The 19685-nt window shown below is 47.1% G+C and overlaps 1 protein-coding gene across 2 annotated transcripts in view; it reads left to right on the top strand.

Annotated features, from left to right (window-relative positions):
* Window positions 1–19685, top strand: part of RFX2 (regulatory factor X2) — a gene marked incomplete at its 5' end in the record, with an annotated part of 52097 nt that extends 32412 nt beyond the window's left edge. Inside the window, 13 exons of one of the 2 annotated variants that reach the window (XM_080633974.1) lie at window positions 1969–2043; window positions 7863–8044; window positions 10636–10755; window positions 11604–11719; window positions 12346–12464; window positions 12791–12903; window positions 14976–15124; window positions 15890–15987; window positions 16758–16907; window positions 17288–17496; window positions 17822–17975; window positions 19302–19344; window positions 19497–19685. In XM_080633974.1, coding sequence (XP_080490100.1) covers window positions 1969–2043; window positions 7863–8044; window positions 10636–10755; window positions 11604–11719; window positions 12346–12464; window positions 12791–12903; window positions 14976–15124; window positions 15890–15987; window positions 16758–16907; window positions 17288–17496; window positions 17822–17975; window positions 19302–19344; window positions 19497–19606 — 1638 coding nt within the window. In that variant the 3' untranslated portion in view covers window positions 19607–19685. The remainder of the gene's footprint in view (window positions 1–1968; window positions 2044–7862; window positions 8045–10635; window positions 10756–11603; window positions 11720–12345; window positions 12465–12790; window positions 12904–14975; window positions 15125–15889; window positions 15988–16757; window positions 16908–17287; window positions 17497–17821; window positions 17976–19301; window positions 19345–19496) is intronic. The other variant, XM_080633975.1, reaches the window with a different exon arrangement.

Raw genomic sequence — 19685 nt, 5'->3', positions numbered from 1 at the left:
CTATGCGAGAGGCTGCTGCAAGGAATGGGAAAGCAAGAGAACTTCCATGTCTGCTGGAATGATGATGTCCTGCTCTATCCAACGGGCTGAAACAGCACATGAAACAGTCCCATTCCGGCTTTGCCAACAGAGCACTGTTAATCTTCATTTAAATTAGGCTTTACCATCTTCCAGACCTCCCATAAGTGGGTTCTCAAAGCTCCTCACCTTTGTGCAGGGTGTTTAAGAGCTTTTAGTCTTTCCCCTGTCATATTGCTTCTTGTAGATGCAAAGTGTCCATTCATATGGGATACTTACTGAAGTGCCAAGAGGGCAGGCAGCATTGCTGTGCTTGCATAAGAGGTGTTGCTCAACTGGCACCACGCTGTGAACAGAGGAAGGAAATGGTGTTTCCCTCTAACACTGACTCATTTCCTGAAGGCTGCATCAGCAATCAGGCCTTGGTTCCTCATGGTACACCAGGGTGTTATGGACAGCCCACTGAAACATAGTCTGTCTTAGACTGACCTTTGTTTAAATCCAATGATAACTACTTGAGAAGTGCTATGATGGTGGCTCTTTTGGATGGAAACCAAGGAAGCTGTGCTGGAAGTGCTTGAGCAGAGGATCACTTTCAGAGATGGATATGGCACAGACTGTGTCTTTGGGTGTGGAATGGGGCTTTGTTTGAATGCTTGGGTGTTCTTCAGAAGTTAGATGTGGTTTGCTCTGTTCTCCCACCTTTCTGACAGAGCTTGGGTTTGTAAATGGCTGGTTTTAGCTCAACCTTTATCTTCACCATGCTAAGAGTTAGTGCAAAGGGGGTGCAGGGCCCGGCTACTATGTGAAGGAGGCCATGGTGGAGATGCTTTGTGCCTACAGAAGAACGCTTGTTAAATGAGGACAGATGCTAGAGATAGCTGCTGACTGCAAGCTGTACTGGCTGATGGGTTGCCTTGTCCTGCCTGCGCTAACAGGTCACAGATAACAGGGGTTTGAGCACATTTCCTGCCAGGAGCAGGCAGTCCCTTCTGGGGGGGGGGGTTTATTGGTTTGGGGTTTTTTCTTTCCTTCCTTACCTGCAAAAAACTTGTGCTCAGCAGCACTGGAGCTCTGCGACCTCAATCTCATTGGCTAGAGATTGACAGAGATTGGGAACGGAGTCCCACCAGCAGAAAGGAGAAGACAAGAAGGGTCCAGGAGAGGCTTTGGGCCCAAGGCAGCAGCCAAGGCCAGGCTGAGCATAGAACAGAAGCCAGGCAAAGGGAACAGGGAGACTCAGGAACTCGTCAGGAGCCAGAGTGCCCCACCAGGGCTTTGCTTGGTGAAGCTCTGAGATAATGGACATGAGCACAAGTAGCATCAAAATGTGCCAGCTGGTCTTCACTGGAAGATGAAATCTGTCTTCTTCCTCCAGAGTCCCTTTGCAGTTCTCTTCAGCAGCAAAAAGAGCTTTAATACATCCCATTCTATGTGTCAGCACTCCTTGTGCCCCTAGCTTAGTGAGTTGCCATTAGTTTTTGTCAGGATATGAAGAAGTAATAACTGAAGTCATTGCTTCCAGTTTGCCTTGGAAGAGCTGGCTAAAATGCACCTTCTCCATAGCACATCCCCATTGACCTGCTGCAACATTATCTGTCTGGTGAGGTTTTGGTCTAGGCATGAAGGGGAAAGGAGAAGGAAAACTGCTGCTCTTTTATAAGTGGGCAATAATGGAAGATCAGCCCCTCCTGGTCTGCTCCTTCACCCTCATAGGAGTCCTTGCTGTGATGCTGGTTGCATGCCATACAGGAATGTCTCTGCAGCTTCATCCCATAAAGACTGTGCCTCATCTGTTTGCCTCTTTTTCACAAGCCTGTTGATATAAAGCATTAATCATTCAAATATTAATAAAGAAATAATGATCTGGCTGTTGCTAACTATCTGATTTCCTTTCTTTTTCTTTTTTTCCCTATGTTTTTTTTTTTTTCCCATGCACATTTTCTTTAGCTTGAAATGGCGATTGAAAACCTACAAAAAAATGAAGGGATTACATCACACAAAAGCAGTTTGCTCAACAGCCATGTAAGTTACAATCAGAATTTACAACCTTTTCCCTGCTTTGGTAGGAGCATTATTTGTAGCTCTTTGGTATATTCAGCAGCACGAGCCTCTCAAAGCAGCCTGTGATGCAGCTGCGCTGCCCATCCCCAAGAACCACGTGCTGGGATGTTCATGGTTGGTGGTGAGATGCTCTGGAGTCTGGTAACTGCCTCTGCCCTGTGTTTGTTGATTTCATCTGCCTGGCAATGGAAATTGCTGGCAATTAAATAAGCACATTTGAGGAAGTTCTTTCTTTTCACTGGAATTGAAAGATGGAAGGAAAATAACTTGTAATTCTACAGCAATAACTCAGCGGGGATCAGCACAGATATCCCTTAGATAGCTCCTACCAAAAGCCTACTCCTGTGAATGCCTTTATTGCCTCTTACTGTGCCTCAGAAAGACCATTACTGTTACAATGCTCTGCTAAATCCATTTGCTAGACCTCTCTCTTCTCACTACGCCAACAATTTCTCTGCTTTGTGTGAAGTTCCCACTATTCTGCTGGTGCTCTGTGTCATGGTTTGTGGCTCCCATGCAGTAATGCTTACCAGTGAGCACATGCTTGTGTGAGATTTGAAGGGTCTGATTCAAGTCCTGTTGAAATCATTGGGCTTGCCTTGATTTCATTGGGTTTTGATTAGGCTCAAGCATGTTCTGCACTGCGACATCACAGCGTACAAAGTGATGCTGCTTTATTCTAACAGATTTCTCTTTGCTTTGCATTTGGGGGCGTAGCTGTTGTCATTCTTAGGGCCTGCAAAAATCCCTGCCCTTTTCACCCCAAGGAAATAAAAGGAACATTAAACTTAATGGGCTGATTCTCTTAAGCTGACGTTGAGCTCCAAGCCAGGGCTCCTGTCAGCAGATTTGGCCAAGGATAATGCTGCTCTGCAGAGTTCTTGTTCATCCCAGTGCAGAGCAGGATGCAGTGGGTCATGGTGTGCTGTCGAAGGAGGTTTGAAAAGGAGCAGGAAAAGGATAGAGGAAAGAAAGTGAAGATAGAAAAGAGATTTCATCTGGCCACAGGCTGTACAGGATGGTGTTGGGGCCTGATCCAGCCTCTGATCAGATCTTCCCCACCTTTGTCTTGAAGGGTAGAATTAAAGAACCTGATATGTCTCTTCTCAGGTCATGGTTCATAGTTTGGCACAAGGCAAATTCCAAAGCAAATAAACTGAGCATCCAACTCCCAACCACAGTGTATGGAATGGCCCAGTGAGCCTGCAGCTCTTTGCACGTGTTCCCTTGCATGTGCTGTGCCTCAAGGCTTTCTGCTCTCTGGGGTGGTTCAATTTCCACCCCTTTATGCTAAGAAACCAAGACAAAACGCAGGCAGAGCATTACCTATCCCAAACACTTGTGTGGCCAACACAAGATATTGTCAAGATCACACATAAGAACCCGATTTGCCAGAGCTGAAAGCAAAATATGAGCTTGACAAAAGCTACCAGCTGAGGAAGGTGTGGGATGATGCTAACTGCACTGTTGTAACTGAATTGCTCTTAGCCTTCAGGTTGCAGAGTTTTTCATTCAGTGTTCATAGAATCATAGCATCATAGAAGGGTCTGGGTTGGAAAGGACCTTAAGATCATCCAGTTCCAACCCCCTGCCATAGGCAGGGATGCATCACGCTAGATCCTGATGAAGAGGCCCTCTCCAGCATCCTTGTAGGCCCCATCCTTGTAGTGTTCTGTCCCTGGTTTTGAATGTCACAGTTTGCACATGTGTACATTGGTGGGATCCTGGTTTATTTTGTTGTTGTCAGCGGATGGTTCGTGCCAGGAATCTTTGTTTCAAGCGCAACAAGGAAAACGAAAGGTATCTCAGTCAAGAGGAATGTTCTTTTTACATAATGCTGTTTAACCAAAGTGATTGTGAAATGGAGCCACACTTGATGGCTTAATTTAGCTTCAAAAACTCTCCGAGAAGGTTATTTAAGTGCACTTGAAATACCAAATTTGGAAGCTTAAGCTAATGTTAATACCCCAGTGACACATGATGGTTCTAATGAAATCGTGTCGATCTATTACTGTTGCTGAAAGGGCTCTGCTCACAAGTGGGCTCCAGAGTCGCTGGGTCAGAGGATTATTTCCTTGCCAATTACGAGCTTGGAGATGATGCAAAGAAATGGGAGCAAAATGACAGCAATTTTTGTGCTCGAGTGCCTAAAGCTCTGCACGGAGGGAAGCTGTTGGATGCTATCACCTGCCTGAGGCCCTGCAGCTCCTCCATAGCCATAGCACTCATAGGAGGAGGGGGAAAGGTGTTTTTTCCTCACTTCCTATTAAAGAAAAAACCCCCAAACCCCAAAATAAACCCCCATCAAACCGCTGGACTTCTGAATGGTTCTTAAGTAGTGCTGAGGACAAGAGCTTACCCCGAATAGTATGTAAGTGGAAAAGGAGAATCATAGAATAGTTAAGGTTGGAAAGGACCTTAAGATCATCCATTTCCAACTAGGAAAACTGTTTAAGGGGATGATTGTCCCTTGGCTGGAGGAGGAATGTAATGGCCTAATGAAAGGTGAATCTCCTTGCTTGGGGAATGGCAGGTGATGCTGGAGTTTGTGCTCATGTACATGGGTGGCTCGGGAGCAGAGCTAACAGGCACCTGGTGTAGGAAAGAGACTTCTTTAGAAAATACATAGGTTTTGGTAGAACTTTAATTGCAGAAGGTTGGTGGGAAACCACTTCTCCCCATCGCTGAGCTCAGGATGCTCTTCAGCACACAGGTGGCCCAGGGTCAGAGAATCATAGAATCCCAGCCTGGTTTGGGTTGAAGGGACCTTAAGGCTCATCCAGCTCAAATCCCCTGCATGGGCACGGACACCTTCCACTGGAGCAGCTTGCTCCAAACCCCGTCCAACCTGGCCTTGAACACTGCCAGGCTCGCTCCTAAGGGGCTGGGCTGAGCCAGGACTTCAGAACCTGGTCTTTTTAGTCTCAGATAAAACCACCTGAAATACGAACCACAAAGGTGTGTCTTCATTGGCTTGTTTTTCATAGAAGTGCCCATAAGAAAACCTCTCCAAAACTGGACCTTCAGAAAACAAAGGGGTTTTGTTTTCTCCGATAGCCCCATGTACCACTTTTTCCGTCCTTAGGAGCCATCCTTGAATCAAAGAAAGACAAATCATTTGCTAAAGATGTTTATTTCTAAATCAAACCAAACAACAGAAATAAAGTTAGAGCAGAAATGAACTGGGAATGTTCCCCTGCAGTGCCCGTAACAAACACAGCAGCACACGGCTGCAGTGATTTGATTGGAACCTGCTCATAGTATGCACAGCAATGAAAGCATAGAATATCTTTGTCGTTGTCACAACCGAGCGAAATTCAAGAAGAAGGGTTCCAAATGGCAAGGAATCTTTAATGGTCTCATTTTAAGCGCTTGCTCTGTTCTTGCTAATGCAGGAAGAGCAAAAATCATGTTTTTGTGAAATATTTATATTCTGACAGATTTCTTTTTTAGGTTTTTCTGTGCGTTTCATAAGAGATTTCTAATTCAATCGTGGGAGTTCATATAGTGAAACTCTGTAATGTTTAAAGGACTATAAAGCAAAAGAAAGCTGAAAGATGAAGGGAATATTCTAGAAATATCTGGGATTAGACTAAAAATGGCCAGGGTCAAATTGAAATGAGAAGATTTTACCTGTGTCTGAATTTCCCATCGTAACCTGCAACTTTTCTATCTTTTTTAAGGCTTGGGATTAGAACAGGGTTAGAAAAGAAATGCATGATCCACGTTCAGTGTGTTCCACAGGATAAATCAGAGAAGCACAGAATGGTTTGGGTTGGAAAGGGCCTCAAAGCTCCTCCAGCTCCAACCTCTGCCACAGGCAGGGACCCCTTCCACTGGAGCAGCTTGCTCCAAGCCCCTGTGTCCAACCTGGCCTTGAGCACTGCCAGGGATGGGGCAGCCACAGCTCCTCTGGGCACCCTGGGCCAGCGCTTCAGCACCCTCACAGGGAAGAGCTTCTTCCTTATCTCCAACCTGAACTTCCCCTGTTTCAGTCTGAACCCATCACCCCTTGTCCTATCACTCCATTCCCTGACAAAGAGCCCCTCTCCAGCATCCTTGTAGCCCCCTTCAGACACTGGAAGCTGCTCTGAGGTCTCCACGCAGCTTCTCTTCTCCAGGCTGAACAGCCCCAATGTTCTCAGCCTGGCTCCATACAGGAGGTGCTCCAGCCCCTGATCACCCCCATGGCCTCCTCTTTACTTGCTCCAACAGCTCCATAAATGGTTAAAAAAGAAAAGACCCTTCTTCATCGTGAATCTTTGACATACAGGGGATGGGCTGAAGTAGCTCAGATGTGGACCACTTAAAACTGAGCTCCTGCTGAGCTTTCATGTCACAAACACCCAGGTCCACTTTTGTTAGCACTGGCTGAAAGGATGGGGGAGGCTCAGGGCTAGAGAACAGCTTTTGGGGGCCTCGCAGTGATGTCTCTTGGGACATGGTCATTAGGAAACACAAGCGCTTAGGGCTGTAGGGTTTGGAGGTCAGAAAGATCTTTGTCTGTGGAATAACAGCAAAGAGTGACTTAGGTGATGAGTAAGTGAAGGAAGGTGGGAAGGTAACAAGTAGCTCTCTGAAAAGCAGGACAGAAGGGAAATGGCCAGGAGGCATTTCTTCTTACAGCTGTGGCAGTCTCTGATCTGCTCCATAGGCCACCAACACTGATGGAGCCAGTGCTTTGAACTTGTGGTTGCTTTGGATCAAACCCAAGTAATGAATGGAATCGTTTGAACTGTACAGTTTGGGATTCAGCTCGTTTTCTGGAGCAGGAGTTTAGATTTGGGTACATGAATGGGGACCACAGAACATGTGTTCGTAAGTGCTGAAAAGGCTTTTTGTGAGAGCGATGTTGGATATGAGATACCTAAACAGGAAATAATGGAGTGAGGTGTCCGAGATGCCCCTCACATTTCAGGTGGTATTTTCACAGAGCTATGGCTATTAAACACAAGTGGAGTGATGGATTGGTTTCAGCAGGAGAAAATGATAGAAAAGATCCACATACTGGAGTAGGAGTGGAGACAACTTAAGTACAAACCAACTTGTACATCCCTGTGCATGGTTAAATCCTGCTGATTTCTCGATTCAGTTTGTTCTTAATTGCAACATGTGCGCTGCAAGGAAATGATGTGGCCGATGGTTTGGCATCCACAACCCAAGTGTGCTTTGCCACTGATGGGGGAATGTAGCTGTGTCTGGTGAGCTGTGCCTCCTGTGCAGGCAGGGCTGGAGCTCTGCATTCAGATTCATTGCACTCTTTCATCAACAGAAATGTCAGGAGAAGTTCAGACAGTGAATACTGAAAAGTGGATGGACCCCCTCAGGTTTTGGAGCTTGCTTTGGTAACTGTTGATGTTGTTAGTAGGGGAACACTTGCAGACGCATGCCAATCTGCACACTGATAAAGACTTTGCAGCGTATTTGGTTCCTTTATTCCTCTGTGGCAGCATCTGAACATCGTTATTCCTGGAAAACAGGAGGTTTTACAGCTTGATTTTGGCTCTGCAGGAATCCAAGGTGGACACTTTGCTGGCAGGTGGCCTGGGTTGTGCAAAGCCTGTTTGGGTGATGAGCTTTGGGCTGGGGTCCTTTTATCAAAATGCAGCTGGCATAAGTTATACAAATGAACTTAGAGAAATGAAGCGCCCAGCATGAAGCTCTCTTGAAAGGGCAGATGGGCTGTCCTGACATTTAGGCGTTGACACTGTTTGACGGGGCCCGTTCCAGCTCTCTTTAGACTTCCATGTGTTCTTTCTTTATGTTTTCCACACATAAAGCTCCAGTGGTTGTTGGACAACTACGAGACAGCGGAAGGTGTCAGCCTTCCCAGGAGCTCCCTCTACAACCATTACCTGAGGCACTGCCAGGAGCACAAACTGGATCCGGTGAATGCTGCTTCCTTTGGGAAGCTCATCCGCTCAGTGTTCATGGGGCTGAGGACTCGTCGCTTGGGAACCAGGTTGGTACAAGTCTACATTGAAATACAAACCTCAACCCTCCCACAGCACCTCTCATGCAGATTGAGGACCTGCCAAGCATCATTGAGCAGGCACAGGTCTTTCTTCTGAGATCGACAGAAACAACCAACCGTGATCTTGTAGGGAAAAGAGTTGCTATTGTGAGGCATGGAAGTGGTTTCCTGTGAGGCAAAGCTGCTTTCTCACCAGGAATCAGCAGTGTGAGAGGCTTGCCAATACAGTGATGGCAGACACACTCCAGGTCTCTGGGGTCAGTGCCTTGTCCAGCCACACAGTGGAATTTGGTCTAAGTCCCTGTCCTAAGGAGTTGAAAGAATATGCTGTTTGAACCTAGGCTGCCTTCTCATTCCATTGCTGTCTCAACAAGATGAAGTAACTCAGCTGGGATAGGGTTAATTTTCTTCCTAGTAGCTGGTACAATGCCGTGTTTTGGCTTTAGCCTGAGAACAATGCTGATAACACAGGGATGGTTTAGCTGGTGCTCAGTAGCACTTAACCCTGATCAAGGACTTTTAGTCTCATTCTCTGCCAGTGAGGAGGGGCATGGGAAACTGGGAGGAAGCAGAGACAGGACACCTGAACTAGCCAAAGGGGCATTCCAATTGTATTGGGCATCACTTATGTTTATTGTTTATTTTTCCTTTCCCCTTTTAGTTTTATATTCTCTCCCCCACTATTTCCCTTATCATTAGTAGTAGTAGTAACAGTATGTTTTGCTTTAGTTATCGAACTGTTCTTATCTCAACCCATGGGGTTTACTTTCTTTCCATTCTCCTCCCCATCCTGCCTGGGGAAGGGAAGGCGGAGGGCGATTGAGGGGCTGCGTGGTGCTGAGTTGCTGGCTGGGTTTAACCCATGGCTCCAAATTCTGGTGCTGTGCAATGGTTTCTCCCTTTGGGTCCACCTCTGGATGCAGACAGGCTGTACAGATGGAAATGGGTTATTTCTTGGATACCCAAAGCTGAACTTGTGACAGAGGTTTTCTTTTATAGGATCAAAGATCCATAGGATGTTACAACAAAAGCATAGTCTAAGAAACTATACTTGCTCTGAATTACATGTGTCCTACCAGGGCGCATCCAAAGAACCTGCATGGCTTGCAGAGCTGAGTGTGCATTTATCCCAGCTTTGAATTTATACACTGGAGAAATACAGATTGCTCTGATTGTGCAGGATTTTATAACCAAACTCAAGCTTAGATATTTGGGCTTCTAAAGAAGAACAAAACCAGATGTGTGCAAGGCATTCCACAGCTGGAATGTGGAGGCAACAGTCATAAGAAGAGTTTGGATTTCTTTAGATTGGTTCAAGTGCAAGAGATCTGAAATTAAGGATTAAAGGAAAATAACAAGCAAAACCCCACTTAAAACTGCAAGTGTGCAGGCTGGGATGGATACCTTAGTAAAGATGGAAATAGCTGCCCACCATGATTTGCTTATTCATCAACTGAAATTATAAATGCAGCAGTCATTTAATTTGCAGGCACTTAAAATCACTTAAGATGTGGCCAAGGTGTACTTCATACCTGAGCACTCAGTGTGTGCAACCCCCCTTTGGTACAGTGCCAAAGACGAGACAAGTCAGCACGGAAGAAAGGGTTAATTCTTTGACAAATATTCCTCTCTTACATTTCTCTATCTAATTTTCCAATGGGAAGCATCATTGGATTTAAGGTGCCTCCAGACCATGTCATGGTGACACAGCAAATGAATTTGAAGCATCCCCAATAGGGGCTCTGGAGACCTTCCTGCTGCTCCCCTGCTCCTTCTCAGCTCAACTGTTATTAGGGACAGATTGGCTAAGCCAAGTTGGACACGCTGTCATCGTGTATCCATGGCTGCATAATTGTCCTTCTCCCTCCCAAAAGCAGATGCTTGGGGAGTGCAAAATTCCAGTTTGATGGAAAAACTGGAGCTGACACATCTGTCTGATGTGATGGAAAGATGCTCTCCCGAGATACACGGCAGCAGCTTCACTGGCCAGCCCAGGGGGAAGAATTACAGCCTCTTTCGCTTGCAAAAAGCTTTTAGTTTTCACAAAACCTCCCAAAATGAGCAACTCCGAGAACAAAGCCACATCAAAGGCTCTTGCTGTTGCTGTCAAAGGGTTGGCAACAGAAAGACATTTTTCTTATCGTAGTTGGCTGTTCAGTCAGGCTCATTTTCTCCAAGCCTTGATAAAGATGGAAGTTTGTTTTCATGGAAAAAAGCAAATCCTTAAATCCTAATCAAATAGCAGCATCCCCTGAGGTCTTTCTGTCTTTCTGTTAAATAGCACTTTGTATTGTAACACGTGTCTCTTCTTCTCTGGTTACCATGGGTTACTTGGAAGAAACCTGGCTGGGTTTTCCGTGTGGATGTCACTGAACTTTGTGACTCGTGGTTTTAGATTTTATAGGGGATGATGGCATTCATTAGTTCCTCAGTTCAGGAATTCTCGTAGTGCTTGGCAGCAAAGCAAAGCGTGCTATGAGAAGCAGGGTATATTGTCAAAGCAAACCTAAGAGTAACCAGCAGGGCTGTGATGTCCCTTCCATTAACTTGCTTACACTGAGCAATTTCAACACTTCCAGGGGAAACTCCAAATATCATTATTATGGGATCCGCCTAAAGCCAGAGTCTCCGCTGAACCGTTTGCAGGAGGATACACAATACATGGCAATGAGACAGCAGCCCGTCCACCAGAAGCAAAGGTAGGTGCTGCAGCAGCTTGGAGCTCACAAGCCGTGCCCCTGATGCTGCCAAGGGCAAGGGTCCTTTCCCAAAGGATGCAGCAGACCACATCCTGGGACTTGGCTTCACTTGGGAGCAGAGGGAGCCTGTTGGGACAGGTCAAACCCAAGTGTTGCTGCAGTGCCAGAGCTGAGCTGTGGAAGAGGGGGCTGCGAGTCCCTGGCTGCACTGAGAAATGGAAGGGTCCAACAATGATTCCGGAGATGCTCCATCCCTGCAAGCGTTCAGGGCCAGGTTGGATGGGGCTCTGAGCAACCTGATGTATTGGAAGATGTCCCTGCCCATTGCAGGGGGTCTGGACGAGGTGGCCTATAAAGGTCCCTTCCTACCCAAACCATTCCATGATACTATTATCTCCCTATTCTGTTTGTAGCAGCCCCCTGCTACAGAGAATGCCACCATATGTGCCCCTTTTCATGACGTCACTGTGACCAAACTGTTTTAGGACCTCAGCTTTGGAGTTATTTGTCCCAAATCAATGTAAGGGACTTGGAGGCTTCTGTTGTGTTTGGGTGGATTTTGGGTTTTGTTTGGTTGTTGGGGTTTTTTTGGTGCAGAAGTGCAAGTTAAATGATGCTGTGGTTAGTTTTGTGACTGCTTCTCCTGTTGCTGTCACCTTGGGCAAACTTCTTAGCCCCTTTAATTCCACCTTTGGAGTGCTTTTCGAAAGGAGGTTCTCATTTCCCCTCCTCTGCTTGAATGTAAGCTCATGTATTACATGATGAAGGCAGAAGTCTTCATGCCTGTGTTGCAAATAGAGTGTGTTTGCTCCTGCCTGTGTAAATCCCAAACCATGCTCTACATTCAGGTATAGACCAGCTCAGAAGATGGATGGAATGTCAGAGAGTGGCTCCAACAGTAACTCACACACTACGCCAGAGCAATCGGTTGCTGCTCAAAGTCAGCATCACCAGCAGTTCATAGGTGAGGAGGCTTCTTAAGCTGTCTGGTTTTCCCCAAATTGGATGGAAGGAGTGGAGGTCCTGAAGAGCCTGGCAGCGGCAGGGAGTGACTCTCTTCATTCCAAAGGCTGCAGTAACCTATCTGAGGGTGGATGATCCATGTGGACCTTCCCTTGTGAGACGAGCTCTCTGGCTTTGCTGGTCCTGGCTCTACGTGTCTCCATCACCTCCAGGAGACAGCAAATCCCAGCCAGCTCTGAAATACAATTGCTCCTGATCCATCTTTTGTATTCCATCGTACTCTCAAAATACCAGAAAGGCATTTTGCAGGCTTGGGAGAAAACCTAATGGGAAGTGTGGTAGAGAGGACAATGTATTCTTCTTCCTTTTATTACAAAGAGAAAGAAAACATTTCCCTTTCTACACGAACTAAGGGGCTGTGCTTGTTCTCTTTTTGCCCCCTGTACCAACATGAATCAGGGAGAACACTGAATCATCAGTCTTATTCCTCCTATTTCATCCCAACTGAAACATGAAAGATTATCACCCACAACAGCAGCACCTTGTGCTCATCTGAGTGCTGAGTGTAACTGAGTAACTGAGTGCTCCTAACTCTCACTGTCGTTCCCAATCTTTTCTTTTCCCTAGATGTAACCCATGTCTTTCCTGAGTTCCCAGCCCCTGATCTAGGCAGCATCCTCTTACAAGACGGGGTGACCATGAATGATGTGAAAACTCTGCAGCTTCTTTACAGGCAACACTGCGAGGTGATGATTTGGAATGTTTTAAATGGATTTATTAATCAATGTGGGAAATAATTCATGTGCTCATCTCATATCCTGCTCTTAGGAAAAGCCAGAATATGATAGGGAACACTTGACTTGCTAGGCAATACAGCTTAAATATTGTGCTCTATGTTCTTTTTTCATTCTGTGACAAGTTTTATGCTGTGTTGATTGCTAAACCCGTGCATTTCCTGTTCTTTTCCTTGTAAATTATTTAATCTAAATGGCAGCACATGAAATCTATGCTCACACCATGTGACAAGATGCTGGCAGAGCAGCTAATGACTTCTGTTCTTTGTTGTTGTTAGGTGACTTTGGATGTTGTCATGAATCTTCAGTTTCATTACATTGAGAAACTGTGGCAATCCTTCTGGAGTCCTAAAACACCATCTAGTGATGGCTCTGCTGCTCTGCCGTCCAGGTACACGCTTCCATTCGTTCAGAGCGCTCCGTTTCTTGGCGTGGTATTTATCCATTTAAAAATGCCTGCAGTATTTTCAGCTTCATGAGGCGTTTTGAGCGCTCGGTAGGACTCAAAAGTATTTGCTTCCCAGCAGAATCATTGCAAAGGTTGTCAGGAGTGTTTCTTGTGACAAGCACACGAAGTTCAGACCCCTGAGGAAAGCATCCGCTCTGATCGTGTACATCTCTGTGCCTTTAACCTCCTGTAACAGCTGCTCATCCAAAATGCAGAGATGGATGAGAATGTAAATGGTCATTAAGAGCAGACAGTAAGGATTCCGTGCCATTAGGTATCCATCTGGAGTGACATCTCAGGCTCTGAGGTTTCAGTGACATTGAGACTGACTCACTTCGTTGGCCTTAAAGTTTAGGTAATCAGCAAATACCCCATAGGAATCTGTACAGTTGTCCTCAGTAGATGTTACCCAGTGGATCTATTCCTGCTGTGTTACTCTAGCTGTGTTTGTTTGTTTCCGAATCTCCTTTACTTCAGGCTGTATCTCCAAGGCACAGTGCAGCACCCAGAGAGCTGTGCTAGGTACAGACAGGCTCACTCGGACGCTGGAGGCAGCATTTCCGCAGGGCTCTGTCTAAACCAGCCTGTCTTGCTAAGGCTGTGTGCTCTAGTACCTCTCCATACCACTGCTATAGGTAAATCACTGCCTCCCCCTGATTCATAGGTATACAAATATAAACCCCAAATATTATCAAAGTGGCATATTGAAAGCACAATAAAATGCAGATTATGGTTCCACTTAACAGAAAGTTCAGGTACTTGATGGCCAGTTCCTCCATGGGGCTGTCCTAGCTTGTGGAGTTCATTTAAAACTGCTCAGGCAGAGGCTTCAAGTACCTTTATAGTATGTCCAAGGCTTGGCTTTCATGCTTTTAATGTAACACATGGGGAAAGTCCCTTCCAAATTCTCAATTCCCAACATAACATCAGAGCGGCTCTGCTTTGATGCGCTGGCAGTGCATTAAGGCTTCGGTTTTCTCTGCTTGCTGTTTAACCAAGTGTCTTATGCATTAATCATGCAAAAAAAGTTTCCATACATCTATAAAGTGAAAATAATGCAACTTGCTTGACCTCCTTCAGCAAGAGACAATACACTCTGTTCTCATCAAACACCAGTTCTTTTTCCCTCTGAAAACATTCAGCATTTGAAGGTGTTAAACTCTGTGAAACCATTTGTAGTAGCTGTCAGTACTGGCTGAGCTGCTCTAACAGCGTTTGCTGCAAGCTTTTTGTTGCCACCGCTACAGCTGAGGAGGTTTAGAGCAGAGAGAAGAGGTGTAAAGGTTTTAGAAATGGAGAAGAGGAGCTGCATGGAGACCTCAGAGCAGCTTCCAGGGTCTGAAGGGGGCTACAAGAGGGGCTCTTCATCAGGACTGGAGTGATAGGACAAGGGGTGATGGGTTCAAACTGAAACAGGGGAAGTTCAGGTTGGAGATAAGGCAGAAGCTCTTCCTGTGAGGGTGCTGAGGCGCTGGCACAGGGTGCCCAGAGAAGCTGTGGCTGCCCCATCCCTGGCAGTGTTCAAGGCCAGGTTGGACACAGGGGCTTGGAGCAAGCTGCTCCAGTGGAAGGGGTCCCTGCCCGTGGCAGGGTTTGGAACTGGATGAGCTTTAAGGTCCCTTCCAACAAAAACCATTCTATGATTCTATGCTTGAAATAGCTGGGTCTGTAGGGAGGAGTCAGCTAAGCCTTTGCTTACTGAAATGTCTGTGCTGAAGTACAATTCCCATGTTCACACAGACATAAGCATGTGAAAGGCAATGCAGACAGAAGCAAAGGCAGGCAGGGCAAGCACCAGGAGATGTGGGTTTGAGGGAAAGCTGTGCTCAGAGCCCATGGACACAGAGGTGCTTGCAGAGGCAGACAAGACTTGTACAAGCAATCAGAGATTTCCTTTTGAACGAAGCACCAATGGCTTTTGCTTTTTGTCTGCTGAAAATGGGTTAGAGCTCAAGAAGAGTGAACACACTGAGCGCAAACCTGCTGCTAACGCTGCCTCCCTCCTCCTCCCACAGTGAGGAACATGAAGCAGCCCTCTCGAAAGAGAAGCTGATCAATCTGTGCAAACACGAACCCATCCTCAAGTGGATGAGAAGCTGTGATCACATCTTGTACCAGGCCCTGGTGGAGATTCTCATCCCAGACGTGCTCAGACCAGTGCCCAGTGAGTATCCTGCAGCGGGATCATGGGATGTTTTGTCTGACAAACAGCCATCAGGCAGGCTACCACTTGTCACAAAGATTTCCATTATAAAAGCAGATTTAGAGGGGTTTGTTTTGAATACAAGCCAAAATATTGTGGCAACAACAATATTCCTCTTGCAGCATTGCTGTCGATGGTGCCTCGTGGCCCCTGAAAATTCCCATGCCTTTTAAAACTTGGTTTATGGCATATCCCATCTCCTGAGTTTGGCTAGGAGTCAAGGTGAAAGCATAGCCTCAATGCACAAGAGCTAATCCTTGTGAGATGCTTCCTTTGAGATAGTATCTTTGTTTGGGTAGGACAATCCTGTCCCCTGCTGCACTCCTGGGAATTTGAGGTCAGCTTCCATATGGGAGATCAGTGATGGGCTGAGCAGCACTGGAAAGCCTCATCCCTCTGAGCTGCTGTTGCTAGTCTATGTGCTGGGGCACATGGGTGTCTGTAAAGAGCAGATTTCAACATCTACAGAATGCTCAGAAGACCTAAGAATGAGAAAAGAATGGGATAGAACAAGACAATAAGAATAAGAAGTAAAGTTGGAGTAACAACATTAGAGAATAAGAAAACTTTGATTGCATCTCAGGACTCAGCTGATTTCCTTGATGCTAATGGAGATCACAGCTAACCAGGTTAGAGGCTGTGCTTTCCACGGCAGTCTTAAAGCTAGAAAGTGGTGTCCAAAGATGATGTGGAGCATCCTTTCTAACTGTGCAGTCTTCTTTGCAGGCACACTCACCCAGGCAATCCGTAATTTTGCCAAGAGTTTGGAAGGGTGGCTGATGAATGCCATGAGTGACTTTCCCCCCGAGATTGTCCAGACCAAGGTAAGCAGAAGGAGCATGATACAGGTCAGAGATAGGAAGCGAGTGTCTCTGTGTTGCAGTTTTCCAGTGACTGGAAATCACTGCTTGGTTTTGGCCGCGTGTGCTCCAGACTAACACAGTGTAATGGATGGTTATGAACCAGAATAATTATGCCTCATCCCTGGCAGTGTTCAAGGCCAGGCTGGACGGGGCTTGGAGCAAGCTGCTCTAGTGGAAGGGGTCCCTGCCCATGGCAGGGGTCAGAACTGGGTGAGCTTTAAGGTCCCTTTCAACCTAAACCATTCTGTGACCCGTAGGGAAATTCCTTTGTACCAGCAGGTGATGATGCTCTGTCCATTGAACCATTCCTTTACCCTAAGATCCCAGATAAAGGCTCTGTGGAAGAAAATCCCAGCACTGGAATGAGGTTTGTCCTGCTAAAAAGCACAGGACACCTCATGGACTGAATGGCATTGCAGAGACTGAACCCAAGGCTCCTACTTCCTCTCTCCTGAAGCCATGTATTCTTGTAGCCTGTTCTCACCTTGCTGGTCTCTGCTGGAGGCAGAGTGTGAAAACCTGTTAGCTTAAAGCAAAGAAACACAGAGGCTGGTTTGCAGGATGCTGCCAAAGAGCTGCTCTGAAGGAGCTCGGGCATGCTTTGGGCAGCAGCACAAGTGGGGCTCTGCAGGGTACCGCAGCTGATGTGTGCTGTGTGCTTGAGCTAAACACGGAGCTCGTGTCCCAGCTCCATGGGCTCCTCCTCACGGAGCCCTGTGCCTGTGTTGCAGGTCGGGGTGGTGAGTGCCTTCGCACAGACGTTACGGAGATACACATCCCTGAACCACTTGGCCCAGGCTGCCCGGGCTGTGCTGCAGAACACCTCGCAGATAAACCAGATGCTCAGTGACCTCAACCGAGTCGACTTTGCCAATGTGCAGGTAACTTGTGGTGCCTTTCCCTATGTCACATTGTCTAGAACTGGGACTCTAAGGAGGTTCCCTTCTGGTAGCCATCATCTTCTTTCCAATACTAAAAAGCAATTAAATGAGCAATTTCGTGGTTTAATGTTACTTTTCCAGGTAAGTTTGCCATCGCACTGTGAAGAGGGGAGCAGGCGTTAAGGAATTTCTGTAAGAAGCAGTGGTGCCAACCATTATATAGTTTTAACAATAATATTGTGCTGTAGTCTGGATGAATCAGAGGAGATAGGATTCCGAGCTTATGCACAGTTCTTGTCTACTAAGAAATGAATTCCTGGGATGGGATGCAACAACCATTGAGGCTTAGCATGAGTAACACAACCCTTCTTTCTGAGCAGGAGCAAGCCTCATGGGTGTGCCAGTGCAAGGAAGGCATGGTACAGAAGCTGGAGCAGGATTTCAAGCTCACTCTGCAGCAGCAGAGCTCTCTGGATCAGTGGGCAAGTTGGCTGGATAACGTTGTTACTCAAGTCCTGAAGCACCATGAGGGCAGTCCCAGCTTCCCCAAGGCAGCCAGGCAGTTCCTGTTGAAATGGTCTTTCTATAGGTACATCTCCTTTCTCATTTTGCAGATATTTCTGCATGGGGCTTAGGGCATGTCAATAGCTCCTTGAAAAGCCAAGGCCAATTTCTTTACTCCCATGCAACTCTGGTTAGCTGTTGCTCTGCCCTGGTACAGAAAGGTACAGTTGTGTCTCCTGTATCCTTTTGGGATGGGGGTAGGATGCTCCATCAACTCAGTTCTTATAAAGTGCTTTGCTACTCTTGGGCTAGAGGTAGAAACAGAGCATTGGCAGGGTCAAGAAGTCACATCAGCTGTGATGCAAGTGCAAAACACAACCCGAATACTTTGTTTTGTGGCCGTTTTCCAGCTCCATGGTGATCCGTGACCTCACCCTGCGCAGTGCTGCCAGCTTTGGCTCCTTCCACCTCATTCGCCTGCTCTATGATGAATACATGTTTTATCTGGTAGAGCATCGTGTTGCCCAGGCAACGGGGGAGATGCCAATTGCCGTCATGGGAGAGGTGAGAATTGTTTATTCCCTAGAAACAGACCCAAATTTACCAGCGCTCAAAGAGAAGTGGTTGGTTCACAACCACCTCAGCATGTTCTTATAACCAGCTTTGCTGAATGATTTACTGACTTGTTTTGAGTGCCTGGCACAAGGCTCCAGCTCCTTGAGCATCTTTCATCCTGGCTGCCTAATACTTGAGCTGTGGGGGGGGTTTGGGGCAGTCGAGCTGGGTTTTGGAGGAAAAGGATCTCCCCACCTCTCTCCATAACCTGTGGGTACCAGCCCTGACTTTGGGGTTCCTGCCAGAGCAAACACAAGAACTAAACCGAGCAAGGAAAGGTCCAAAAGTAACTTTCCCTGCAACTCTCTGCTCTTTTCAGCTGTTTTCTTCCTTCCATGGAGCTCATGTGAGCCGCACAGATCAGCTGTGTGTGCCTTTTGCTTCCCCTTCCCCTCCTATTAGACCCGTGCTGTTGCACCAAGTCAGCAGTGCTGCGAGTTCTCACTATTCCCGACAAAAGCCCTCTCTTTACTGATGTTAAAGGAACATGAAAGGCAGAGAGTGGCTCCCAGGAAAGCTGCCTGTGGGAATCTTTCATCCTGCACTTTTTGCCTTGCCTTCATTAAACTCTTGCACTATTTCTGTTCTCCAGGAGGGGGCTGAGTCTTCCCACCAAAAGAGGGTGAATCTCTCACATCCTTCCATTTCCATTGCTCCCTTTAGAGCCCCAGCTCTCCACAGTTCCTTCTGCTGCCCCACTTTGCAGGACCTTTCAGCGTTATTGTTATAGCAATGTAGTGTTTCAGAAGGAGACAACACGTCTTCAGAGCCAAGTATATCCCCAGCTCTCATTACACTTGGCACAATGGCCTTGCAAGCCAAAACACTCTCCTGACACGAATGCAAAGGCTTTACAGAGAGTTGTAGGGAGGTGAAGTGATGGTAGAGTCCCAGGAGAGGTGATGAGCTGGGATGGCTTGGGTGAGCAGTTGCCCAACAGATGGAGAGGGCTGGAGAAAAGGCACCATCCTTTGGTCTGTGCCTGCACTTGGATGTGACTTGGGAGATGGAACAATTTCTTCCTTCATTCCAGAGCTCAGTCCTGCCCTGGATTGTTGTGGGAGGTGTTTGCCCAGAGGTTTAAATGGCAGCTACAGACCTTTTCCCAGAACACGTGGTTGGTTTTGCTGTTCTTTACCATTGCTGCTGGTTGTGGCTTCTCCTGAGCGCTCCAGCTGCTTGTTAGAATCGCTTGGGAATAGGTGCCAGCTTGCAGGTCTGGCGCCTTGGGTCTCCAGCGAGCCTCACTTACCTTGTAACTCCTTTTCCTTTCAGTTTGGTGACCTCACATCCCTGTCCCCAACGCTGCTGGACAAAGGTACCTCCTGTCCCTCGGGGGAAGTCCTGCCACCCAGGGCTGAGTTCCTTGGGAGGGGGAAGCTCGTGCAGGCTCTTCCACCCTGCCCTCTTGGGAAGAAGAACCTCTTCCCCTCTGAGTGCCACTCTCACGCTGAGCCCTGTCCTTTGCAGATGACATTGGTGACCTGGGCAACGAGGTGGACGCGGACTCCCGGAGCATGGGGGAGCCGCTGGTGAAGCGGGAACGCAGCGACCCTGGCTACTCGCTGCAGGAGATCTGAAACGGGGACTCGGCTTTTCTCCAGCTGGGGGAAGACGTCCGGAGCCAGGTTTGATGCTCTCAAGCCTGAGCCTCCTGTA

The sequence above is a fragment of the Psittacula echo genome (genome assembly GCF_963264785.1).
Source record: "Psittacula echo genome assembly, chromosome: 24".
Lineage (NCBI taxonomy): Eukaryota > Metazoa > Chordata > Aves > Psittaciformes > Psittacidae > Psittacula > Psittacula echo.
This window is presented reverse-complemented; position numbering and strand designations above follow the sequence as displayed.